The sequence below is a fragment of the Trichoplax adhaerens genome, genomic scaffold (assembly GCF_000150275.1).
Source record: "Trichoplax adhaerens TRIADscaffold_2 genomic scaffold, whole genome shotgun sequence".
Classification (NCBI taxonomy): domain Eukaryota; kingdom Metazoa; phylum Placozoa; class Uniplacotomia; order Trichoplacea; family Trichoplacidae; genus Trichoplax; species Trichoplax adhaerens.
The window spans coordinates 775,761-803,694 of record NW_002060944.1 but is presented as its reverse complement, the minus strand read 5'-3'; the positions used below and the strand labels follow the sequence as shown (position 1 = coordinate 803,694).

Sequence of the window (27,934 nt, the reverse complement as noted above, 5' to 3'; positions counted from 1 at the left end):
CTATATGCATTTGATGCGATTGCGGTAACTTCCTTCTGCTCTAGCGCCTAGACTGCCTAGTGCATCGTGCAGTAAACTTGTAGAAGAAGAAGCATTCTGTTGTCATGGCCTGCACGCTGCACATTGCACAAGCTGTACGCTACTGCTGCTCAAAATTCTCGTATACGAGTCTAGACTGACAAGCTGCATAGCACATGTAGATCGAGTAAAAACATGGACGTGATAATGAATAATATGAAGGCTCTCCTCGACTCCAGCGAGGTCTGTTGCCTCGATTGAAAATAATTATACGATTGTCTGGCTTAGGACTCCATTGAGCTCCAGCTAGAACGATTGGATGCAATCAGACCTTAATACTGTATGCTATATTACTACACAGAGTAGACTCCAGCTTATAGTCTCTTGACGTATTTACTTTCTTCTGATAGACAGCCATAGTTTACGGTGCTATGCTTTCGTAGGTAGACTACTCGGTCGAAAGTGACGGGTATTCTGAGCACACTCAGAAGGAAACTGCTAACATGGGATACCCCAGGTTGACTCCCATTTCTTATACAAAAGCCTATACACTGTAATACCAAACCAGACACTGTACAGCCTTGGAAAACACTTCCCACTGTCCGAACGTCCGTCAACCCATCTACTACCGACGGACAGACTGTCATTCCTTGATAGACTCTCTTCTTCGTCATCGATTAAGAGAATCAGAATATTGCCGGACATTAATCCCTGGCCAGCGGTTATATCCAAGTTTTAATTTATTTCTTGCCATCTTGATTGATAAAGGAAGCAATCTTATTGGCAATGGGTAATGTAGAATCGAATTCTGGAGAAGACAGTAACGAAAGCGACGAGCTGTTGGATGAATCGGACACTGAGGTAAGACGGAAAGTTAGCGTCTAGTCGGCTTGACATTTGATAGGGTTTACTCGCATTCAGCCTGTTCAGTCATGACGTTAGACTAGCGACATGGTTGGACAGCTGAGTCATACGTCCAATCCGACTCCTAATGGCCAAAGCTTGATGCAAAGTTATCCATTTCTTGTTCGCTACCATCAAGATTGGCATAGTTTGCATCGAGTGGCCAAGATGGATTTATGCCATAGGTAGACTTGAAGTATGACCAAGTCGATCTATCATGATGCAAACTTGATGCACTACTCTTTGACAGCAATCGAGCAGACTTGCAGTATCATGCAGCCATCATCAACATGGCTCGGATTGCCAACATAGTATTGTTATTATTTTTCTATCAGCAATCCTTTTGGACATAACATTTCAATCATTTCCATCCATTTCTATCGATCTTAAGCAATGGATCGACAACGAATGATGATGATTTCCTTGGATAGAGTTTATTGATTCCTGATGATTGAAATGCATCGTCATCGTCGCTGAATTCGCCTACTTGAGCGATGATGATCAACCCGATCGCGTCCTTCTTGCTGCTTGATCATTGCGATCGAATGGAAAATGCCATCCATGATCTTGTCTAGGCCATAGCTTTCTTAATCAAGACAAGTTTTATTGCCATGATGGAGTAGTAGAAATCGATCCATCATTGTCATAAGATTCCGCTCGTGCTTATGGCGATCGGGATAACTTCTTGTCTTGGATTTACGCCAACCCTGAGCCGGTAGATATCTATCCTAGCAGGGCTTACAGGGATTCCCATCGCTCCCCCAAAATAAACACTCCAAAACATGTCCAATCTCCATCGAGAGCCGATGATTGATTTCCAACTTCAATACTACCCACGATAATGCCATTAAACTAGTCGAAATGGTCGTTTTCGTCTCTATTTCCTAACAACGGCAACAAGGGTCTTGACCATGTTCATTAGATCACTGTAGATTACTTTCTAATACCCCGTTATTAATGTAGACGAATACCTTCCAACTTTGGACATGATCAGTCTAAGAACTCTTCTGAAATCGATCTTCAACTCCATTTGCTATGCGTACTTGGCATAACATGATGTCTTTTCAACGCAATTCTATTCTGCCATCGATCATGATTCCAACTGAATTACGATATCGTTCAGATCCAAATGCGAACAAGTTCTTGACAATGTTCATTCTTTATTGCAAAAGAGGCTTATTTATTTACCTTTCAAAGGACTTGATCTACTCGACGAAATGAAAGATGCATTTGAATCAACCTTTTCCATATGTAGTACCACAAACATACACATGAAAGCAGTTTAGCCTGCAATCGATAAAGCTGTTGATTTCAACTTGAATACTATACGGGTATATTCTACAATTCAAGGTTACCGTTGGGAGCAATGTTTTTTCTTAATATCGAACCTGCAATCGATGAGCTCCAGTTGATTTTCAACCAGTCTACTATACTGAACGACTGGATTAAAGTTGGACAAGGTTGCAGTTTGCAGCCATATTTTCTTACTGTTTTTTCATATCTAGCCTGCAATGAATTGGCAGGTTGAATGAATTTTCAACTTGAAGACGACGATACTCTTATACTGATTGGATTGTGCAAGGTTCCAGTTGCCAGCAATACTTCTCTTTATTCATGAATGCCTAGTCGGCGATCGATAGTTTGCTAGAATTGATTTCGATTGGAATACTACAGTTTACTATACGATTGGATTCTACTAAGTAGAAGAATAATTGATGTGCATTTTCGACGTGATTCTAGCAACCAAAATAAACTACTGTAAACGTGGAAACCAGTCGGTAGATTGTTCTAGTTGACATCAACATGGCCCACTACCATCGGATTAAACTACGCGTACAAAATGGATTCTCCTTTCTACTCATGTTTTTCGAATAACCTTGACCGGGTGGGGGTCTTCTTTTACGGTTCCATTGGACAAGGATTCTGAAAGGAAAGGGAGTTATTCTACTCGACGAGGATTGATAAAGGCATCTAGAATTCTAGATTGCTCTATTTTTCTACGTGTATTGCGCCAAGAATGATCATGATTTAAAAATGGCTAAAAAAATCCCGCCTGCAATCAATAATCCCTTACTGCCGGCTGAAACGGGAATAGGATTGAACTAGACAATATTGTAGTTTCCATCTTGTCCCTAGTAAGCCTTGAGTGAGATCTTGACCTTGTCCACCCTACTCCTTTCCAAAAGCATTGCTTTTAGACGCCCTATTCACCCTAATTTACGAGGATAGAATTACTTGTTCAACGATTGTGCATTCGAGTTTAGATCGCTATTTTATCGCCATCTCCATGTCGACATGTCGACATGGAGGACGACAACAATAAAAACAAATACTAAAAACATGCCGATTCTGCCTTTCGATCGTCAGTAATTGCCGATTGGAACCGTGGAAAATGATCGTTTGGACTTTTGATCTTACGAGTATTTCCACGATGACGAGAGTCTTGATCATGTCTATTCTACTCCAACGGGACATTTTGCGCTTGTTTACTTGCCTTGGCGTTGTGATTGTACTTGTTTAACTTGTAGAACACATCGATTACATAGACGAATAGAAATGATCAAGGATAGCTTGACTATTTCTTCTTGTTTACTCAATTTTTCCCTTGTCAAAATGGTACAGTCGAATTTAGGTCTATTAATAATATAGGAAATGATATTGAAATAATCAAGGATAGCTGATATATTAGTGGATATATTCTGATCATTCCCAGCAAGACTTTCATACAACTCAGCCGTGAAAAGAAGTTGGTAGTGTTGTATTTATTTTTTAGCCAACTTTGATTGATGATTGGGTATATTCTGATCATTGCTAGTAATAAGACGCCTAGAGTTTTGTCATGCACAGAGTAGAAATGATTTACTGGACCTATTGGTGTAAACTTATGATTCAATTTTACGGATAGCATCGCAATTTTAAGGGAATAATACTTTATGGAGCCAACTCTGATAGATGAATGACTATATTCTCATCATTCCTAGTAAGACTTGCTAGAGTTGTGTGGTAAAGAAAGTAGAAATGATAGAGTGGACATGTTCCACGGATAACACCATAATTTGAAGGGGAATACAGTAGTATTTTTTGGCAGTCAATTCTGAATGATGAATGAGTATCTTCTGATCATTGCAAGTAAGACTTGCTAGAGTTATGTCATAAAGAAAGTAGAAATGATAGACTGGACAAATGGACATGTTGGTATGAAATTATCATTGAAGTAGATAACACCGCTCTTCCAGCTTAGTAGTATTTTATTTACAGAGAGTAAACTCTTCGTAAATTATACTACGAATCAATTCATCCTCTTGATAACCATTCCAATAGTAAAGCTTGGATATTACAGCATGGATAAACTACATAGATCGTCATTTTGCAATTTTTCCCGTTGCCAATCCATACATAGTAGAACATGGATTCAGGCATCTCAATCACGTTGGACTGTGTCCATCGGTGATTGGGGCCTAGTTACTTTCCAAGAATATCAATGACTCCATCACCATCAAATAACTTGGATTAGTTAGCTTATGGCATGGATTACTAGAAAAAAAATCGTGTCGTTTTTCTAGTAGTCCATGCTTTGTCATCATTTCTAATTCAACTGGATTAAATCATGGAAAAAAAGAGCTCCAAAAAGTCGCTTGATTATGTCTGTCTATCGTTGGTAGGGATCTGGATACTTTCTGATCAATTTCTTCATCATCATGAAATCAATTAAATTCATTAATTTATGCTATAAAAGTGATTGGACCATGTCACCGTTGATTGGGGCCACGGTACTTTGCAATAAACTCCATCACAATGAAATCAATAGAATTAAATGATTTGTAGTCATTCTTGATTTAACTGGATAAAATGATAAATACACTAGCTTTAAATTTCGTTTCATTGTGTCTATCTTGGATTGGGCCCAAGAGTACTTTTAACTAAATTACCCCATCATAATAAAATAAATTGGATTAATTAACTTGTGGTCAATCCTGATTAAACTGGATTACATAATAGAAGAATCGCCAATCCACTCTTCACTAGGACTTGAATCATGGCAGAATTATTTATCCAAACACCTTTATTATCGTTCAAGTCTTAGGCAAGGAGAAATTCTATTTCATATCATTTGTAATACAAACAACTTGTACAAGTCCTACATACAGTACTACAGGTTAGGAAACCCCATTTATCCACGATTGGTATGCATCGTCTTAACCTTCTTCTACCCTATCATTAACCAATGTAGACCATTCCATGCAACTCTATTTGTCGTCTTAAACAAGGGAATATGTTACAAAGACCGTGTTGAAAGATTTACCCTTAATAACTCACTGCCACTTCATGTGTTGATTGCAATATATAAATATATATATACATAGACTATGACAGGATATTGTAGACTTTGACTCTACAGAGTTTTACATCTATTCCCTTCGTGCTGTTGAATTTTCAACTTGATAACCCAGAGAGTATTGATGAGCAACAGAAAAGTATTCTTCCTCCATGTTATGTAATGTTCGTAACTTGTAATAGATTATCTTGTTATTTCAGACAGTAGTTCAAGATTATCCAGACTTGAAGGCAATAAAACATATTACATTCGTTACATTATGCTCTAAGCTGTTATGGTTTCGTCTTAAATTGCTTACAGTTAATAAAGTGATCCCTCTATCGATTGAGATAGTAGTACTGTTTTCGATATTCTAGCAGCCATTTTGACTTAGCAAACTAGTAGATTGCTTACGGTAGATAATGATTGAGTCATATGCTTATCGTAATAGACTGCATGAATTAATGCACAGAATGGATATGAATCTGTAATTGCTTTTTCTCCATTTTAGAACACTGAACTTGTAAATAATGAAGAAATTTGTGATCTTTTTAATCTAGAAAGTTTACGAAAATTTGTAACATCGTAAGTGATTGCAATGGTAACAGTAATAAATGTGGAAATTAAGAATGATAGTAATAGAATCTTAACGTACTACTATATGTCAATGAAAGTGAATGCTATAATAAATGTAATAGATAGAAATAGAAAACGACATGAAATTAAACTGAATATACAATAGAATATCAGAAATGCAAACAGAAAGGATCATAGTCCATTCTGTTATAAATTTCGTCTAGTGTCTCCGTCATCGCACCGTAATAAACATTTATAATTGTAGTTAATTTAATCTACTTTGATTGACTAATTAATTCTCGAAATTAAAATTGGCGTATTATTCACTGTCTTACATAGCAGCGATAAAGTAGAATTATCCATTAGCGATGTTTTATCAACAACGATAGCATGGCTTGAAGATAGAGCAGAAAGGCGTGAGGTATATCATGGATAGATGCCAATATGACGTTTAAAATTGATCTTGGATTTATTTACAGTATACAGTATAGCATAAATAGTCGTAAATTTTATTCGCAATATATAGATATACAAGTATAACCTTGTTGGTTCAAATACTTTTATAAATAGCAAAGGCAATGGGTGGGCAATATTACTTGTATAGTTGTAACAATTTGCAGATAGAATTTTTTTGATCATTCTATTTGAATGACTTTGTAGACAAAGATGCTTCCTTGCCTTGATATCATCGCCATTCCATTTTTATACGTTGACTTGCAATTAAAACATGCATGTATCAAAAAAAATTGCAGCCATGTAGGATAAGTGCAAAGTCTTGATGGGAGTGATAGAAGATTAAGCTTATCTACCGTATCCCTTAATAGCAATGACTACTACCGTACATTACGCACTGACTACTGTATCTATGGCTAGTCTGTAAAATTGAATGAATATTCTGTAAGCTTAGTTGGCAACATACTTTACTTTAATTAAATAGTCTGGCAACACACATTTACCAGTATATATAGTATGATGAGCAAAGACCTATTGGCCTGTGTCGTAGTAAAGCGGACAATTAGAGGAGATACTTCTATAACAATCTGTTTTGTTACCCTGTTTAGAATTCTGTCACCAAATTTCAATTTATCAATTTTTTGGAATCTCATGGACTTACTGCAGAGAAAGGTGCTGAGGTAAGTTTCAGTAGCCTCAATGTAGAATTGATAAAAGCAAGATTCGAATACGAACGCTTTTAATAATAAAAGTCGACGTGTTATTATTACAGGCTTTCGATCAGCTCGATATTGAAGGTCAAGGTATCATAAATAGTAAAGACTTTATGGAGGTTAGTCTGTGACTAATATCAGAACCAGCTAAAATTACTGCTCCTATAGTATAACTCATTAGTCAAAGTTTCTAGATCTAATTAACAGATATGTTTATCCACATTTCCATCTATACTGAAATAGCTTTTCAAGCAGCGCTTTCGCTCACAAAATGATGAATTAAATGGAAGCAATTACATGTTTACAACGTGTCCGCTGACACCTGGTAAGTTACATTACAGTTAATGAAATAAAAGTTATAAAAATGCATTTTTCTGAGCGTGTTATAGTCAATGCGAAAGGAAATATGCGTTGCTTTTTAATATCTTTGTTATTGACTTGCTTTATTGATTATTTGTAAGGTCGTGTTAATGCTCTTACCAATGAAGGAAAGAGAAAAGATTTATATCGGTCATTGATGAAGGTGAGAGCATATTTGCTTTTCGTTACAAATATTTATTCTTCAACACGGTATATACCGTATATGTGTGTCTCACATAAACTTTCTAATAAAGTACTTCTTCATTCTAGTATATCATAAATAATCAAATTTCGGCTACCTCAGTTCCATTTCCTCCCTTAAACTATATCAATGATTCCTTCGCATTACGTGATAAAGCTATCGCAAAAATTATGGGTGAAATGAGTTTAAAAGGTATCTAGAGTAGGAAATGCGATGTAGTAGTGCTTTTGTTCTATCGATAGCAAATAATGATGTAGTGGATTGGTTTTAATTTAGAAATAAATATCTGGTATAACTTGATTACATTTTAGTTGCAAGTACTACCTACGATGATAGCGGGGAGAAACAAATACGAACACTATGTTTAAAATGTCATCAAAAATTGGAGGTGTCATCAAACAGTGATACGTTGAATAAGTAAGTACGAGTATATATAATATCCCTTTATTTCTCTTACCATGACCAAATTTCTTGCTGCCCTTTGCATCTTATTATCTTTGTCCTGTTGATATAGCCTCTTGGATGGAAATTTTCACACTTGTTGGCAATCGGATGGTATTACAGGAACACATTGGATAAGGTAAAGGAACTTATTAGAATACTATCGGTTTATGCATCTACACACGTTTTACTTGGAATTGAAAATCTATTTACTATCCTCTTTAAAATTTTTATATATTTAGGCTAAGTATCAAACCGGATGTTGAATTAACAGAGCTCAGTATCTATGTTGTTCCAGTAGACCAAAGTTATATGCCCAAACAAGTTTCTGTTTCTGCTGGATTTGATGCTGACTCTGTTAATATCGTGTCTACAGTAACTATTCCAAAGTACGAAATATAGATTAATTTACAAGTATTGCCTTTCATTTGGTATACTTTTAAAACATTTCTGTGCTTAGCTAGCTAGTCCAGCCCTTATTTACTTTAAGATTTACTTTAAGATTTACTTTAATAAGCAATGAAAAAGTGACACCCTCTTAGCCCTTGGGTGTAGTTACATCTTCTTGTCCAGCTATTACTGATCGTGATCAATCCTACGTTTGAAGTTAAATATTACATTTACTTCGTGTCAATATCATTTATCTAGTTCTCATCATGGCTATTTCAAAGTCTATGAAAGACATAGTAACACTTCATATACAGGTACAACATGATTTCCCATTACAAGTTAAACGATTTAGCATTTAGGCTATTCAAATTTACTCGATTTATTGTATTATGTTCCTACTCAAAACTTTACAGTTTTTCAAATAAACATTCAACGTTGCCATAGTGGAGGCTGTGATACCCGAATTCGTGGTATCAAAACGATTGGCTATCGGTAAGTACTATGACATTACCACTACAGCCTTTAATTAAACTGTAACAGCATACGAATTTTGTTTTAGATATGCTAAACCGGCACCTGAGCTCAATATTGTATCTAGCTCTATTACTTGGTTGCTTTCTATCGTTACTGAAACTGTTAAAGCGGCATTACCTGTATCTCCTAGCTTGAAGAAAGCTCTACTTAATCATGCAAAGTAACTGCTAATCCTATATTTTATAGCAATGTTCGATATAATTAATGAAATGATGATTCTATTTTACCGTTAATGGATAGAATCGCACTGAGAGATTTTAAGCCATTGTGTTTATCTACAACACAAAATCTTATCAAATACTTGAGCAACAGGACTCAAGAATCGATAGAAAATTTTCTGTATGCACTAATAGAGTAAGTTGTGAGCCATCTTTTTGGGCATTATTAATAAGCACGTGTTAATGTTCGAATGTAACATGTTTATTTATTTTTGCTAATTTGAAGTCTCGTATCTCATTTATGAGTTATTAAGATGAAATGCTAACTGGTCTGATTATTTACCTCAATTCATATCTTTAAATATTGTTTTAGCGATAATGATCCAAATACAAAGGCTGAAGTATTAGAATGTTTTCTGACGCTTTCATTGGCTACTGCGGATTTAGGAAGCATTATACGTGCATTAAATTTGTTAGTGGGTAAGTGATTAACAAGGATTTGGGTAAACTATCTCTGCTTTATCATGCTAATCTAATACTAAGTTGAAGTTAAAAATTTAACATTAGATAATTCAGAAACTAAATTAAAGTGCCGAGAATTACTGGTGTCAATGTATGCTGAATATTACAAGTTGCTTCGTAGCTCAAGTAGGTTTGATGTTGATAACATTATATTTCATGGGCTATATTCCTTTATTTTATTTATCAAACTGACCTATAAATTGATTTCCTTCTAATGAAAAATTAATAATTATCCTTTTAGTTACAATTTCTTTTTGTTAAGAATGCGTTGCTAATTCACTTTATACAATATTGAAATGCGATGAATTCTTGTATTAATGAAGAAAAGAGTTGAGTCGTTGTAATAACTTTAATTGTAAATAAAAAATAGGAGATGCCTTGGATATATCTTTATTTTATTGTGATGTCCAAGCGAAAGATGATCAAAATTTAGCGGATACTGTTCTGCAAGATAGTGGAAGTAAGCTTGACAATCATTGATCTTTTTCTAGCATTGTCTACTCAATAATTATGATCCATACTTGTATACTGATAGCAATCATTTTATAAATTATCATGTAGCTTTTTCTACTGCTACGGGAGAAAAGAAAGCGACACTGGTTTTTACTTGTAAAAAAGAAGCACATGTACTGCAGCTAACTGCTCTTAAATTTAAGGTTTACATAAAAGTTATTGGAATTTTCTTTTTACAGTAGTATTCTAATCAGTACTACATTTCTAATTTTTGTTCTTTTATTGACGTTATTATCCTAGACTGCCAAAGGGTCTACTTGTCCAAAGTATTGCTTAGTGTTTGTAATCAACGATAATAGGTAAGCCGGTTCAATTTTAAAATGTACTGAGAATCAAATTTTAAGGCATAATTAACTTACCGCATAATTTCTTTTTACTGAAGGAATGATAGCTCTTTCTGTCTAAAGTCATTACTCAATGATCTAAAAAAATACGATGATATGACAACGGAACAATACGAGAAGATGATACATGATAGGTTAGCAGTTAAGAATTCTATTCCATTGTGATCTATAGCATAATTCTTGATTTAAACAATCATATAAAAATATTATGATATTGCTGTTATAGAAGAACGAAATCGCCCTATGATAAAAGTAACCTAAATCCGGTTGTTTGTATGGATTTTATGTCCGATAGGTATTTGAATATTTTCTCTAACGTAGTATTAATGGATAGGGTTTTTATTCGGGTACTATGATCCATGCTTTCGAATAGATATGAAACATTTGTCGAAATGGATGTCATTAGAACTGGAAAGGTAATGATACTATTAAATAGATATTTTAACGAAGCATGCTATTAGATTTGCAATTTTATGATTAGCAAATGAAAAACTGTTCAACCTTACGGCTTTATAGTATTACAAACGAGTTTTAGTTGGTAATTATAATTATAATGAGAATTATTTCTGTCAGTATGTTGTAGTTAAACTTCTTGGAACACAAGGCGATGAAGCTGATCGATTAAGCATTAGATCTATAAAATTTCTTGGATTCTCATACCCCAAGATCCCGGAATTTGATTACATTAATGTGGTGAATATGAAATGTCTTCAATATTAATAATAGTTTAGAATAAATTAGGATTAAAAATGTTACAGAAACAACGATGTATAGGTGGAGTTAATTTCTCATTTTAAAACACTAGGATGCCGTTGCACCAATTCCTGACTCTGCTGCGGCTCCTATCGAAGCAGACTCTGTTGTTCTTCGCGTAACTAATTTAATTTGTAGTTGCTTGTTAAAGCAGGTCAGCATTGTAATTAATATATCTTCCATTCTCTATAGAAATATTTAATTCTTCATAGTTATTGAATTTTTGTTAATGCTATAATTCGTAACCTATCAATTATACGATAGCTTATAATATAATTATTAGCATAAGCACGTAGCACTATATTTGATAAACTATGATTACATTATAATCTTTTTTATGAATTATTTTATTTGCAGAGAAATTTACGAAAACAATCTACAGTATCTAAAAATAAGGTAACAATGATTTAATTGGCGTAAACTACGCCTGATTGGTCGTTGATTTCTGATGGATCAATTTTACCACTAGTAACAAATTTCTTTCATTGATCTAGTTTTTTCATGATAATAATTCGCTAAATTTGAGTACGATATGGAAGTTATATTCTTTTTATACGAAAAGGTTTGTAGATTTTTATTTTTGAGTCAAATACCAAGTACTATACTGTACTACTTCTTTACAATGTGGTCATTTTAATGGTAATTACATAGGAACGATAATAAAGGAAAACTAGCTAAGATATTGATACTGCGAGTATTATATTTAACCTTACCTCGGCTGAAAACATCTGAGAGCTGGAAAGAATTACAAAATGATTCAAATGAAAGTAATAATGACAACTCTGCCAATAAGGTAAATAATTAACGTATTTAACTCTAAAATGATCTTTTTTGATACCTTTAAATTTATATCAAAATTTATTCCGGATAATCTCCTTAATCCTTATAGGATGCAACAGTGGCTAGCCGTCAGGAAATGTTTTCTCATCTTTGTAGCTTAGTTAATGATAATTCTATCAACAGTGATCATTCACTGGTAGCAATAGTTACAGCTTCAATTATTGAAGGCAAGTAGTGTAATTTGTAAAGGTATCGTTGTGTCTGTAGATAATTCTGACATGTACTCGTATTCATCATGAATAATTTAGGTACTGAGGTATTTTTCCCACGACCTGAAACCTGTTGTCAATACTTAGCTGAACTTCTCGATGAATTAAAGATAAAAATTTCAACGGTTAATACTTAAAATCGATTATTGTGTTGTCACTATCTTCAATTGTAGTTATTAAATATCTTGTCGATCTATGTGAAATTGCAAAATGTTATTACGCTATTCTGTTAGGGACGAAGATCGGATCATTCGGTAGCCGTAACCTTAAGATCGCTCTGCCGTTATTTTATATCTGGTCATGCTATGTTTCTTCTAAAATTACCTGAGAATGTAACATCTGTAAGAAATAGTTCGATAAGCTCTTATTTCCTTACTCATAATTTGTAAGCAGATATGTAGAATGAAAGGCTAAATGATATGACTTAAAAAATTAATCTTTGTTAGGAAAGCGATTTATCACATGCCCTAAAGATTATCCAGAAGGTGTTGGAATTATCCTTCCGAGAGGTATGATTATAAATATGTAGCTCTGTAACGGAATTTAATTGAGATTGTTATAATAATCAATTGCACAAATGATACTATTCCAATATATAAATCCAATTAGAAATGTTATCTATAAAGTTTCATGAAATTGTAATAGTTATATTGATGTTACTATGGACTAGAATTTATTGTTTGTCTAATTGGAACTATTTTCTAAATTTTAGTGTGAATCAATTATGCGAGCATACCACTATCATGATGAAGAATATAAACCCACTGGTATTACGCAACTACTTAATGTATTGCAAAGATACCTGTTCTCTTGGTGTTATAATCAGCTACGAAAGCCAATTACTGATATAAAAATACGTCGTCAAATTGAAGATCTTATTAATAAATGTTAGTTCCGTAATTGTCCTATAATTTAATCAGAATGTTTATCCAATCTCTTTTATAAAATGGCATTGTATCTTGAGAACATTGCAATTTTGTTGTTATCGCATTTTAGATACAACCGTTGTTGTTAAAAGAATGAATATATGTTTAGAAGTACTATTGCAAGATGCCGTCAACAAGGTAACTTATTGTTCGTTTAGTATTGTCTTGACATAAGAATGACTCTCATATTCGCAACAGTAAGCTACCAGAAATGATATGATTAAGATACCCTGAATTTCTACTTACTTTTAATTTCAAATATCGCTTATCTTAAATTTCTTTTTAATATATAGGAGCAAGTCGTTCTATGGACAAGACACACATTTCTTTCAGTGACATGCAGAGAATTAGTAAGTAATTACATCAAAACTGTAGCAATGGTGCCAGAAAAAAATTTGGTTTTGTACTCTAAATTTTAAGCCTTGCGCGTAAATCGAAAGTGATGACTTATTCATTTGTGTAATTTTTGCAGATGTTACTACTTCCTTTCATAGTTAAGGAAGTCAATACAATCCATAAGTTTGTCGTAGATACATTCCAACCAATCACTGTAAAATTGATTAAATTGGCAGCTGTCCTACCGAAGTTGTTTTTTACGGTTTGTGATATAATCATGTGACTACCAATTTTATGCTTCATTTCAAGACAATAGTAACGTTTACATCGCTTCTATTTTAACTAGCTGAACGATCTTGCTTGGGAATGTGTTGAGGACAAGGTGGAACTTCGTATTTGGAATGAAGAATCAAACCACAACTACGAAAACAACTTGCATGTTACAAAGGTCAGTCATTACAGCGGTTTAATTTTGTTTTATTTACTTAATCAAATGAAAGTTGTGGACACGGCGTGCTCAGTATTAATTTTTATGTCGGAACAGACATTTTATTGTCCGGGTGCGCATTCGTTTGTAGTTGAATTTGATGAAAGATGCAGAACCGAGCGTAGGTTCGTTAAAATCAAAATTACATTTATCATAAAACTACAGATCTTTATAATTGGAAGCTACCTGAAGTCAATATTGCTGTCATTTTCTTACTTTTCTTTTGCATAATTTTTTATCCTAGTTTCGATTACTTAGAATTTGTCGATAAGACTGGAAACACAAAACGGTTTGATTATAAAGTTGGATTTGAAAAATGGCCAACTAAAGCAACATTTCAAGGGCACAACTTACGATTTACTTTCAATTCGGATAGTTCTAATACGGACTGGGGTTATAAATTTAAGGTAACAGTAAGAACGTATTAAGCATGTCTAAACACATTAGGGTGGTTTGGTGTCGATATTTCAGCTCTAATCACAACCACTTACGGTTTATAGTATACTAACGTTTATTTTGCTGTCAAAATAGGTATCTGCTTTTGGTTATAAGCTAGCTTCTTTGCCTTGGTTATTCGATTTGTTTTTAAGCCATGGACGTTTAATCGGATTTCTATGTAGAGAGCTCTATATCGGTGAGATTTTCTTAATGATGCGATACATACAGTTTTTGTAGGCTATTTTGCATGCCGAATAGTTGGAAGTATAAATCTACTATTATACTGGCTAGGCTCATCTCGACGAAAGTTATTAACTAAAGATACTACATCAACAACCGATGAGCCTACTTTAGAGGATAATAAAATATGGCAAACTATATTCCGTGGTGGAATCGAAGTTGGTAAAACGCTTACGAGGAGTTTGTCAGGATACCACGTATGTCACAAATTAGATTCATTGATATAGTTTTCGTGTATATTCGGTGCGATGCTTACGCTGTCACATGTCCTGAAGGACCTTTTATTCAATTCAAAGGCTTTTACGTATTTATTTCTATTATCTGTTACTAATGATTTAGTCGTCTGAAGGAAGCAAGTCATCATCCTCATTTGAATTCATATCGGATTTAGCGAAAAACGAGGGTGACGCAGAGAAACTATTAAAGCGGTAAGATAATGAAAATAACCTATTTTTTTTTTAATTTTAGTTACTATGCATATTTTGCTATTAGAACATTAAAATTAACTATATTTACTTGTAACTGTTGTCTAGATGTCGAAAGATCTTGGGGTATCAAAGTATTGGAGGAAATTTAGTCAATTGTACCGTGGATGCTACATTTGCAGCCTTGATCTGGCACAATCAGTATTTACGTGATGATATTTTAAAAATAGGTAACTAACATACTATCGATTTATGCTACCTAATTACTCAATAGTGTGTACGTAGTACATACTATGGGTATGGTACTCTTCGATTGAAAATGCGTCCTAATATATTTCATTAATTAAGCGAAGCAGGACTACTTTTAATTGCCATGGCAGCAAACTAATAACAGTATTATTCGTCAACATAAATAAATGTTTTCAGATTTTGATGTATTTAATAATGAATTAAATAAAATATACCAACAATAAAGACAGCTCGCAGACAATATCAAGACGGAGATACGATAAAGGAAGCATTCACGGTAGTAATTATCTCTCTCGGTCATTTTATTTCCTTTAGTAAATGCTGATCAATCTCCAGCCATGATACCACCAGGCATTTTATGTGCCATGGCAGCGGCTGAAAATTTTAGAAAGGATCTTGTAAGCAATTATTTGTAGCTCAAATTGATGTAAGAAATTCTTACGTTTACATTGAATCATGATAATTTTGATAACAGGTTAGCCGGAAACAGAGAATAATTGCTTCTCAGGATACTTCAGACATAAATAATAATTCTGTTGGAGATGAATTGAACACCAGCACTAGTGATGATTATGGTTAGTTTTCATTCGATTCAATCTTGTTATTTTCACTGATTGATAAAGATTTCTACAGTCTACCCAGTCATTTGTTATCCTACCGTGGAATCGAAATTAACTTTGTGACTACATTGTTGTTAAAATCTACCTCTATAGTTATCTCTTGTTGGAACAAGGCCCAATTCTTGCTTAAACTATCAAGTCAGCCATCCAATATAGCTACTCTAACTAAAAGTCACGGAAATTTGACTGTGAATGAGAAAAGACAATTACATCAGAAATTAAGACTTCATTTTGGAATTAAAGTAGTTCCTGCATCATTAGAAGTATGACGAGCTGTTATTATAATTGCATGTTGTATGCTAACCGATGTATGTATCGTGTTAAACAAAATTGTGATACTATGATATGATATGTTTTTTTCGTTTCAGAAATTGACGTCTAATGAGTTAGATTACCTTCGGGATAATTTCAAAATCATTCTTGGATTCATTCGAAGTAGTAAAATTAACGTTAACGAAGTGGAAGAATCATTTCATGCTCGTACTTATCGAGCTAAAAATCTTATACATACATTTAATCAAGCGACGGAATATCTTAAAGCCTTAATGAAAGAGGATACAACTAGTCTTCCAGCTATTGTATTTTTAGAATACTTATTGCAAGATCAAAAAGACTTTCCTTCTCACTTTCTAGATGGTGTAGAAGGTTGCGGTTTAGAACTTGAGAAAGGAATTCGAAGGACATTTTATTCTCTTGTCAGATACTTGATTAGATATGTACAAAAATTATTATCCAAGAATGAAAGGTGAGTACTGTGCCGCCTAGATAATTTAGTAGTTGTTAATGTTATGTGTTTTAACATTGTTTTTACCATTATTTCTCTTATTAGAAAAAGTGGATACGAAATTATTCTATTTTTATTTACGCGATTAATGCTTATCCAGTGGAAGGTATTTTATCAGTGGCTTTCACTGCACTAGTATTAATTAGAATCTATTAAAGCATCCACTCAAGAGTTTAGACTTAATTTTATCTATGCTAATCCAAGTATTTGCAAATATAACAGATGGAAGATTTTAAGTTTCTTCAGGAAATTAACGCTGCAGAGACATTATTTAGGATCACAATAGGTATTCTATGTTTCCTACACGTTAAAATGGTTCAGATATCATACACAGATCATTACTAACGCTTTATTGCAAATTTTAAGCTTGTAAAGTACTTAAATAGTACTTTCAGCAGAGCGATGTACTTAAATGTAATAAATCATTACTCGATTTTGATCTGATTTTAATAGATACGGCATTTGTTCCTGCCTTAGTTGGAACAAGGGAAAATCCAAACGAATTAGATACATATCGTCAGCACAGAAGCTATGCTAAGGAAGCAGTTAAAGACTTCGATAATTGGTTCAGTGAATTTTCTGAACTTTCGGACGCAAATAAGGTTAAATACATTAAATAGGGTTATTATGGATAGTCCTTAGATGATTGGCAGCATCTTTGATCAACTTCCATGTTTATAAGGGAAAAGAATTTGTACTTACAAATATCCTTATATAATTATAGGAAGTACATATGTTTATTGCACAAAATAGTGACGTAATGGACGTTAAAATTTCATGCGACGGTTGCGAAAGAATAGTATCTGGTAGGCGCTTTAGATCCCTAACGTGCCGGGATCTAGATTTGTGCACGGATTGTTATATTTGTAAGTTTTATTTCTTTCTATCTGTATTGTAAAGTACGTATCTATGAAATTGTATATTATTTGCAATTAATATCACTTAAAAAATCTTAATTGTCTATCATTAATAGCTGGTGTAAGACCTGAGGAACATATGGGTGAATATGAAGTTGTTGAATTCTGGTTAGTTAATAACTTGGTATAAAGGAGATATTTTGTTTAAGAATCTTAACGTCGATTGATAAATTTGTTCAGATGTACTCCTACTTTAGTTGATATAATGATTCTTCTAAATCTTAAACTAATATGCGTTCCCTTTGTTTTTGGCGGTAGTACAATCTGTCATTCTTGTAGATCATTTATAATTGGAACTAAAGTAATGTGCAGCTCCTGTAATGTTATATGGTGCTACGGCTGCTTTAACGCCGGAATTTATAATACCGAGTAAGTGCGCTTGGTAATTTCTTTAAGTTTGTTGCTGTATGTTATGGTTGATAAGAATATCGTTTTTTTAACAGGCACGCTGGATGCTCATCTGATAGTGTAACGAAATTAACCACTAAAATAGGTAAATTCACTCAAAGTTGGTCGCTCTATACTGTATTTATGCATTTAGTTTAAATTGTATGAATTGATAACTTTATTTCTATACCTTATAAATTATAGCTAAATTTCAGAAGAAAAGAACGCTAGAGCCATTAAGGACCTACTTACATAATTACAGCTGGAATCTCTTCACCGGATTGGCAATATATGCTGCAAATTCTAAGTTGAAAATATCTGGTAATTTACATTACGTAGTTTCTCCAAAAAAAAATTTAGGCATTACAATCTTAATCAAAGACATTATACAATCTAGTTATTTCTATTTTTTCAAAGTAATGATTGGTTATCTCATTAGAATTACACTAAGGCAGTAATGTTAACTTTTGTTTGACTTTTAATTTATTATAGAAGTTACTGCATATAGGGAAGCTTCTGACCAAATCGCTAATCGCTGTCTTGAGCTAATCATTGGCGGTTTAGAAAACTCTTCTTCTACTTTTGGTAAGGATTTTTCCCTTGGTAATAAATTCTTTATTCCACATTGCTGATCTCAGTGCATATTATTACAGATACCTTGGCACATCCTAAGAGTGATAAAGAATCTCTGTCGATTACGGTTCCTTTAGACATTAGCGATTCCACAACCGAAAGTGTAGCCTTCAAGCAGTATCCGTCTAATTCTGCTGAAAATAATGAAAAAGGCCTCGAAGCCAAAAATTACTTTGAAAATTCTTCTGCACATGAGCACGGGTAAATTTTTTATGCAAGGCTATTGATAAATACCACGTTCGTAAGACCATGCCGCCTAACAATTATGCTTTCAATCCATAGGAACACTCATCATAAAGGGCAGTTTACTTTTGCTCAAAAAGTTAAATATTTCAGCTCTTGCTGTCAGGATCGTGTATTAGGATTAATATCAACTATGCTCATTACTGTAAGTACTTATGCTGATGATTTTGTACATTTCTTTGATTTCTTTAAGCGTGTATAATTATAGACGGTAGGTTTGGCGATTAATATTACTGTAAATCTAACTATCGTATATTCAGGAGAGAAGAGATGATGATGACTTAATAAAGGAAGCTAGTCAGATTTCAGAATTCCTCTTACCGGCTCTATTAGCAATGATAGGGTACACTAAGTGAATAAACGAAATTAAAAGTTGAAAATTTGTGAAACAGAACAATACTGATATTATATATTTACTGCGACTTCGTTATTGTATTGATAGCTTTAGATTGCACCTTCTAAATAAGCGATTTTAAACCCTAGCACTTCTATTGCCAATTATTTAGGGATAATCTTTTCAGTAAAGAAGTGAGTTCGTTGTGCTACGGTGTCTTAATGCATTATATGAAATGGACAAACCCTCAGGTAATGTAAATTTAGAATTTAATTAGCTTTCCTAGACTTTCTTTACCAGATTTTAAAAGGCAAAAGAATGATAAAATTAGGCACCGCATTCATGGTTAGCGTTGACTAAATTTTAAAATCGTAGGTTGCTGATAAAGCGGTCTCGACAGTACTTATGAAGTCAAGCAAGCCAAAGACAGAGCAAAGACATATTCTACAACAAACAGTGACTGCCGATGCAACCTTAGATTTCCTATTCTCAATGATAAAGAAATCACTAAACAGGTATTGTAAAGATTTGAGAACCCTGAGTCTGTACATGTTATAATTTGTGATTATAAAATTGGATGTACGATATGTTATGCTGTATTTAGGTGTGATTTCACTAGTATTTATGGCGTGGCTTCTGTCTTACTGAGCTTAAAGAATTCATCTCTGTGGTCATCTGTTTTATTTAATTACATTATACGATGTTTAACAGAGGTAAGAGCTAAGATTGGGCTTGTTGTTCGTAGGTGCAGGTATACAGATATAGTAATGCACCTACAGTTTCGGTAATTGTGACTATATAACTGATATAAAATTCTTATTTCTATTTAGATTTCTGATTCTCAATCAACCATTGCCGCTTTGATATCTTTAGCTGGTTTCCCAAAGGTTTGAAAGATTGCGATATTTAATTATGTGTAATTTGTACGCTAATACTCAAGAAGTATTGCTTTATTGATTATCTAGATTCCATTTCCCGGCTCAATTTGTACTCAAAGCGATACTTTGGTTGGTTCTAAGCCGGTAGTTATACTTTATAAATATTTTGAGCGATCCGAGTGTCTAACATGTGATTTACGATCGCACATTCGAAGAATAGTAAGTTACTTGCTCTCGGCATTTTTGCTTAGTCCAATTGTTATGAAGGTCTGCAATATTGTTAATTATAATCTTACTTCGTTGACTTTTATTAGGTACCCGCTAGTAGTTTAAAAATTAAAGGAGATCTTAATAATTGCCATGCAACGCAAATGATGTATAATTCTGTTTTGCGATCCATAGTGACTTGTTACAAAAATAAATGTCAAGGTAGAAACATTACTGTAAAAACGTTTCTTTTAGATTAAAAGTAACTAACGTAATGCAAAATTTGTATAGATTCCGAAAGATCATTTGAAAGCGAATTAATATTATTATATATTTTAAAGAATGTGTATCAATGTCTCAATGTAGGTTTCAACAATTATCGCTTATTTTACTTAACAGAAGTTTATTAACTATGCTGATGAAAGAATTCTCTTATTTACTAGGTCCCTGATAGTGAAACTTTTGATCTGATTATCGATAACGTGATTGGCTGCATTTTTCAATTAAGTTGTGAGGCTGTATCTATCGATAAGAATTGGATTGTAGAAGACTTAGAGGTAGAGCATTAATTTCTATTATTATAATCAAATATAGACATTTACTTTTTGTAAATAATTTAGCATTTATTATCCTTACTTTAGCTATTAGCCATTTATGCACGTAAAACATCTATGACAGCTACTGCCGGAACCGATAGTAAGGAAGTGAATGAAGAAGAAGTATTTAGCGGTGACGATAGCGCTAGCGTTAGTAGTAGTAGCAGTCATTCCGATGATAGTTCATTCGATGATGCTAAGCCGGATCAAGATCCTAAAGATAGTAAAGTAATAGATCCACTGGAAGGATTACCACCTGAAGCTAGAGATGGCATTCAGGTTTTTATGGCATTGTTGTCTTTGCTAATTGATTTGAATTCAGTATAATTAAACTCGAAAAGAATATTTTATATTCCAGACCATCCATGAAGCTTTAAATGCTCCTGTTGCGTTTCTACGTGCCATGTTTGAATCGTTAGGATCGAATTTGACTCAATTTATTGATGAAGTACAACGGAGGTTAAATAACTGCTATAGGTGTTAGGATAGCTATCCTAAAATGACCATAAATTGTAATTTACTGTCAATTATCATTTATAAACCAGATATACGAATGATGGAATGGAATTTACTGATGAGATCAAACAGTTAGCAAAGCAATGGTATGATCAACTTTTGATAATAAAGTACTACAGTTTACGGCATCTGGGTTTGAGATACTGCAAGGCTATACTATTCATGCTACTTGATTCTGAATTAATATGGCGTTCACTTTATTAAGGATGCCTAATGAAACCAGCAATAGTAAAGCTCTCTTATCTGATGATGGGGCCACAAATTGGATTACTAGTAGAACATCTAGCATTCTTGAGCCTGATGACGGGTAAATATGCTCATTTATCTAATTCTGTGGATAATGAATTATTTATGCGATTCTAAGTGCGATTGATGTACTAAACTTATTAATTACTTTAGTCAAGTAAAATATATTACGAAATGAGAAAATCCTCATTAACTGTTACATACTTTAACTCTTAGAATCACTTTTACCCCGGAACGGTCAGATTTGTCACCAAATTTAATTGCCGAATATACCGATAAGGAAATGAAGCGGGTAGGAAAGAGTCGATTTAATGTCGATAAGGTGTGTTCTGATGTATCGCCAATGTGCTAATTGTTGATTTTTATCTATATATATGGAAGATGATTCTTGATCACAATTGTGCGGAATCTTCAGAGCTGTTATCAAAAGAATTGAAGCGTTTAGCAAGTTATAATGATAGTCGCGCTATTGAGGTATTACAAAAATGAAAGGATTCATTTCTGAGATATTTTTGATTGGTTGGTAATATTAATACTTTTATATACGCTCTTAAAGATTGCTCATGCAGCATCGGTGCTATATGCAAGAAAAATTGTCAGTTTTGTTTTTGCAAACTGGCCCAGAAATCGATCAATTAGTGAGAATCTTTTAGGACCATCATTTGGTGTTGATTTGACGCAATTTTTTTGCCTACTTTTTCAAGCTGATGATTCTCAAACGTTTGAAATGGTATTTTATATTCAGATTTGTTAATCAAGTATCATTGTAGAAAGGATTAAGAAATTATTGATGTATCGTATTAAAGGACTAAATTTTACATCTAAATCTCGATTGGTAGATTGTGAAAAATATTGTTAAATGGGCCGAACCGCATGTCGTTCTTTCGCTTTATTTGTCTGCTTCCGCATCGATGTCAAATGCAAAACTTACTTTCAAGACTCGGGAATCGAGTCACGATTACGATAATGATGATGAGACAAACGTAATATTTACTACGAATATATTAAAATTCTACATAACGCAAATGTTCCTCCATCGTTTTATTTAATATCTCTCAATTTTGTAATAATCAGGATAGCTTTAAAATTGAAAATTCCAACTGGTTAATGGTATTTTTTGACTCTCAGTAAGTATAAATCTGTTACATTATGTGGCATCACGTTGATTACGGTATTCATGCATCCTGTATCTCTATTCTCCAATAGATGTATAACAGAAAGAGATTGTGATATCTTAACATTGGCTACATCGAGCAGTTTTCAAGAAAATAGACACGACTTTTCAGGGGCAGGTCCATGGGATAAAATAATTTTGCCGGGTAAGGATAGTCGAGCTATGTATGTGAGATATAATTTATTCCAATAACATAGTTTACCGAAGATTAGTTAACACAAGTATAATATAACCTGTGCTTTAGGTGATACGGTCCATTTCAAGTTTACATGTCAATGTAGCGGTGGTGATTGGGGTTGGAAATTTACTGTTGTTGGAGGAGAATTAGACAAGTATATATTATTGGTGATTGTTGTAAATGTTGTATAACTAATATTTAAGTTTGTAACTGATTCATTCTAGATTTGATGTCGGCTATAAGTTGTTATGCATTTTACTGTCACAAACAACATCGAAGTTGAAGTGAGTAAAAGGACTAAATTATAGGTTTTGATAAGGGTATTGATAGTTTAAACAAGGTTATGTTTTTATAACAGAAATTATATTTTATTTAAAGGCAGTTACCGTTGAATGGATTATGGATGAATCTTATTAAAGCTGCCGCTATTCATACATCCTATTGGAGATTAATGGCGGTTAAATTATTACTAAAGTTATTAGAATTAGTTTCGAGGTTGGTTGTCTTGGACCTTTTCAATTATATTATTTCAGAAATTTATGTTTGAAAGTAACGTAACACTGTTGGATATAGTATTAAAGAATCAGAAGAAGATTCCATTTCTGTTACTGAAATAAAGAAGCAAATTGATCTAACACAATTAAAACGGTTATGGTTTCTATACTGCCATACACTGGATGACCGCAGTAAGTAACAACGTATTTTGAATTCTTTATAGTATAGCATTACTATTTTCTGAGTGTTGTATTGCTCCATCTTTGAATACTATTTTAGGCGATTGCTCATTCTGCCCTTTAGCTCGCGCTTTAACTGATTTATTTTTACTAACGGAAGATCTTGCAGCTGTAAGTAGAACTATACTACTAATGAAGTGCATATATTAAGCAAACCTTGTCAATCCATATTTACCTCTGGCTGTTATATCTATTTTTTGCGTGGTAGAAATGGCGGGTAACTGATGATATTATGGCGACTTTTATAATACAACCTAGAATAGGAAAATTACTCTTGCAGGTAGATCATACACTTCATATCTAATATAGATCATCTTGTTGCTTACGCAAACGACATCTATCGTGACTTAATATTATATAACTCGTATTTATGATTATTACCATTGCAGGGTGCTAGTCGCGTTGTAGGATTAAGTAAAATGATCGATGAAGAGTGTAGTAAGGGTATTACTAATGTGGTTAGAAAGATAATTAAAGAGCATGGTCAAACCATTTTAGATAATTAACTTGATCTTTTTTATACCGGATTGATTATTTACTGTTATCTGGATGATTAATGGAATTGTATTTATTAGCACGAAAACTTGTAATTAATCAACGTCTGTAATTTTTAATTCGTTGCTTAAATGCTGTACTATTGATAAAATATTGCCTATAAAATCGTTATATAACATATTTAATACGTGTAGATATATCCGTGTGGTAAATTATATTGGAAAGGTGAAATAATTTTTTATAAATTCCTTTTTAAAAGAAGTTAATGGGCATGTTTTTGGCAGAATAAACAAGATAAATTTATTTTTGATTGGGCTGATTGATCGTCTAAATAAAAAATAAATACCCTTCGGCAGCAGCTATCATATATAAGTCATAACAGTTCATGAAATTTAGCTCATATTGGATAGCTAAATTAATACAGACATTGTTCATAATTTTGGATATTTACTGAACGATTCCAGATAATTAGACTACCGTATGTCCACACACAGAATTATTTATGGTATCATCTATAATTGAATATCTTCAGGATATTCATCACAAGCGTTACAAGACATAACACTATCATTAATTAATATTAGTTACCTTATGAGAACTCTTCCTTACAGCATAATTTACTGTAACAAAATAATAACTACCGTAGCTTTTACTGTAAGTCATTATTAGTTATCTCCATATATAAATGCCAAACACTAAATTTAGTCATTTACTCTTCATCGTGGTTCGTACCGTGATAAGAATCTACGATTTTAATTACAAGAATCGTATCTAAATATACAGCATATAGAGAATTCAAGATATGGGAGGAAATGATAGAACCTATGTTTAGCTTCACTGCTATATTTCACCAGAAAATGTACTTGCTCTTGATGATCTAGCAATAAAGGAAGAAAGATTTAATCTTTCAGGGAATGTCAGACTACATAATCTAATAATTTACAGGATATGCCAAGTTTTCCAAGACGTAGTGGAACACAATTACTTTTTCAATATATTCAAGCTATTTTTATGTTAATCTAAAATAAAACTTTATATAAGCGATTTGCCTGTATCTGATGGTTTGATAACGAAGGGCTTAAAATATCCGGCTTAATTCAATTTAATTATAAATAGTGCATTGAAGGTATCTCGGGAGAAACCACCTGAAATCTTATTCCTCTTTGAGACATAGATGGCTTTGGTCTTGACTAATAGCATTAAATGCTCAACGGATGGCGTTGTCGCCGATCTAAGAACATGATCAACCGAAAGTAACAGCACACATCTCTAGTTAACTGGTAGCTCTTATAATGTAAAATTATGGGACAATCCGATTTATTTTCTGCGATTTTAATTCATTGCGACTGCTATATTAACTTAGTGCAAAGAACTGATGGAAAAATCATAACAGACTTGGCTAGCTAGTTGGCTTGTTGCAATCCTACTATCGCTCAGTCATGTTTATGTCTAGTTTTAAATGAAAAACTGAAAAGTTCAAATTTTGACTTTTGAATCAGGAATTTAAGAATGGATCAATCATAGTTCGATTAAATTAAACATGTTTCAGATTTGCTTCAGTAAAAGCTATTAACTTTTTTATTAAATCATGTTGTATTAACTCAGGTAATATACATAAATATTGATTGTTGGAGTTAAAATATAATGTATCAATTAGTGTAGAGATTTATTTTTGTCTATGCCAGTTTTACTAGTACTATTATCTTAATTAATCGTTGCCAAACAAGAGCTAATTTTTTATATGTATTTTATAATCGATCTCAGTAAATTAATTTATAGTAATCTTATAAATAAAACTGCTAGTTTTTTAGTAATCCTAGAAATAGAAAATATAATCGATGTTGCATACAGACTTACCATAGTATTGCTAACTGTTGATATTTTATCCTGTATTTTGACTTTATTGGCCATTCTCTTTTTCTATCCATGCAACGAAAGCGATAATATATTGAATCGATGAAATCGTGTAACAGTAACAAGTATTAGGTAGGAATTGCTTCTAATAGACCTTTCAATAGACCTTGCTTCTAATAGACAACTCCAATGTTGTAATAAGATTCCGCAACATCAGGATAATTAGCTGTAAGCGTCATTAGCCTAATATTGTATGATTTATTCAACATCGATAGAGAGTCGTTGTACTTGCCTTGTTGGCTATAAACTTCCCAAGTATTGTTATATAATGCAGCAACGTCGCAATTATTTTCGCCTTGAAGGATCATACGGAATCCTGTAAATTGAAATTAAAATTATGAAACAGCGAAAATCTCTTGAAAAATCACTGAGGATTAAATTTCAATGTAGTCTTCAGTGATTTTTCATGCATGCTTAAAGCTTCGCTATATTTGCCTTGATGGAAGTAGGCAAGGCCAATTTTATGATAAGAGTTACTGACATAGGGATTTTCGGTGTTTCATAATTTCATATTACAGGATTCCGTATAATCCTTCTAGGCGCCATTTCCATTAGCCAGAAATCGTTTCATGTTATCCCACCTATCCTTGCATCTAGCAATCTTCACTTCATTTTGTAATTTATGTAAATAGTGTATTCCAGTTGATGAACATCATTTCTACCACTGGGCATCAACTCGATTAAAGTTTCAGCTTGTTTATAGTATGATAGAGCTTATTGATAATTGTAATTTTTATATTTTCCGCCCTTTTCGCGTAGTGATTTGCTTACATCCATAATTATAATGGACAACCTAGGAGAATAATTAGCTCTACTTACAGTTTAGGAACAAAAATCTTCAAATAAACGATGAGAGCACGAGCAGGCGAGCTCTTTTCGATGAAGTAAATAGCTACGAATACGAATGGCCAACACCATAAATCCACTGTTTGATCCAAAATAGTTGTTTTCAGCGTTTAGTATTAATAGGTCGAAGTTTGTCACAGTTAAATCAGTTACGGCTAATATTGAAAATACTGTTAGTATGGATATTGCTGTAACCAAGTTTACCCTGAGATTATTGATAATAATATCAGATAATCATTGATTTCTATGTATAATAACCAGGTTTAACCGGATACTATTGATAATATCAGTAAGTATGTATATGTATAATTGATAAAATTAAAGAGATATGTGGAGGAGGACAAATTTGACGAGGGTATTTAAATATACTGTAAATGTTTAGGCTAAAAATATTCAGATGTGGCTTATGAATTTCATTCGCTGTCGTAGTAAAGTCTTAACGTCGATAAAATCTCGTTAACATCATGATCATGCAATCCAGATTTATATCATTCCGGTAATAGCAGCATTCATATAAGTTATAATTTTATATTTGATGTTATACAAAGTTTAGGATTACGCTTTATCTTTACTATTGTACAGCATTAACTTTTGCATACTATAACAAGAACATTTATTAGCATAAATTAAAGTTATAAAATCATTCGTGAAACTCTAAAGTAACGCTACATATAAAACATGATATAATATTAAATCAATATTTTCATCTATTTTGTGATCAAAGTATCTAAAAAGAAAACATGTCGTTAAGCTTAGTCGGTGTTATGGTATTTTATAAATTTAGATAATTAAACTCATTGACATCAAATCGTATCACATTACAGTAGATCTTTCAAATCTAACAACGATCTATAATTCTCAGTTTGACAATCTTTTTTGATGCCACT

At 33.1% G+C, this 27,934-nt stretch overlaps 1 protein-coding gene across 1 annotated transcript; it reads left to right on the top strand.

The window, feature by feature from the left end:
- Window positions 1-213: 213 nt before the first annotated feature.
- On the top strand, window positions 214-24,576 carry TRIADDRAFT_52933 (uncharacterized protein; the record flags this gene model as incomplete). Its single annotated transcript, XM_002109710.1, has 80 exons — window positions 214-261; window positions 787-879; window positions 5,748-5,821; window positions 6,152-6,233; window positions 6,874-6,945; window positions 7,038-7,097; window positions 7,222-7,303; window positions 7,440-7,501; window positions 7,609-7,732; window positions 7,852-7,957; window positions 8,055-8,120; window positions 8,224-8,370; window positions 8,630-8,685; window positions 8,785-8,863; window positions 8,931-9,065; window positions 9,437-9,543; window positions 9,631-9,711; window positions 9,956-10,045; window positions 10,147-10,241; window positions 10,339-10,397; window positions 10,481-10,576; window positions 10,669-10,737; window positions 10,816-10,858; window positions 10,959-11,135; window positions 11,248-11,349; window positions 11,553-11,591; window positions 11,690-11,757; window positions 11,847-11,988; window positions 12,085-12,171; window positions 12,478-12,585; window positions 12,691-12,753; window positions 12,957-13,131; window positions 13,241-13,308; window positions 13,464-13,520; window positions 13,643-13,768; window positions 13,853-13,954; window positions 14,051-14,118; window positions 14,238-14,400; window positions 14,525-14,627; window positions 14,723-14,868; window positions 15,011-15,099; window positions 15,205-15,326; window positions 15,661-15,743; window positions 15,821-15,920; window positions 16,059-16,228; window positions 16,334-16,710; window positions 16,795-16,855; window positions 16,972-17,035; window positions 17,203-17,351; window positions 17,474-17,555; window positions 18,258-18,374; window positions 18,546-18,638; window positions 18,692-18,887; window positions 18,969-19,074; window positions 19,190-19,272; window positions 19,436-19,514; window positions 19,639-19,778; window positions 19,868-19,976; window positions 20,094-20,150; window positions 20,229-20,360; window positions 20,456-20,570; window positions 20,640-20,710; window positions 20,792-20,905; window positions 20,990-21,223; window positions 21,303-21,403; window positions 21,490-21,546; window positions 21,666-21,767; window positions 21,923-22,028; window positions 22,088-22,180; window positions 22,263-22,436; window positions 22,781-22,833; window positions 22,913-23,025; window positions 23,125-23,212; window positions 23,283-23,342; window positions 23,437-23,553; window positions 23,632-23,744; window positions 23,833-23,903; window positions 24,001-24,072; window positions 24,182-24,250; window positions 24,547-24,576. The coding sequence occupies 80 exons, from the start codon at window positions 214-216 to the stop codon at window positions 24,574-24,576; spliced, it is 8,082 nt and encodes a 2,693-aa protein (XP_002109746.1).
- Between the last annotated feature and the right edge of the window lie 3,358 nt (window positions 24,577-27,934).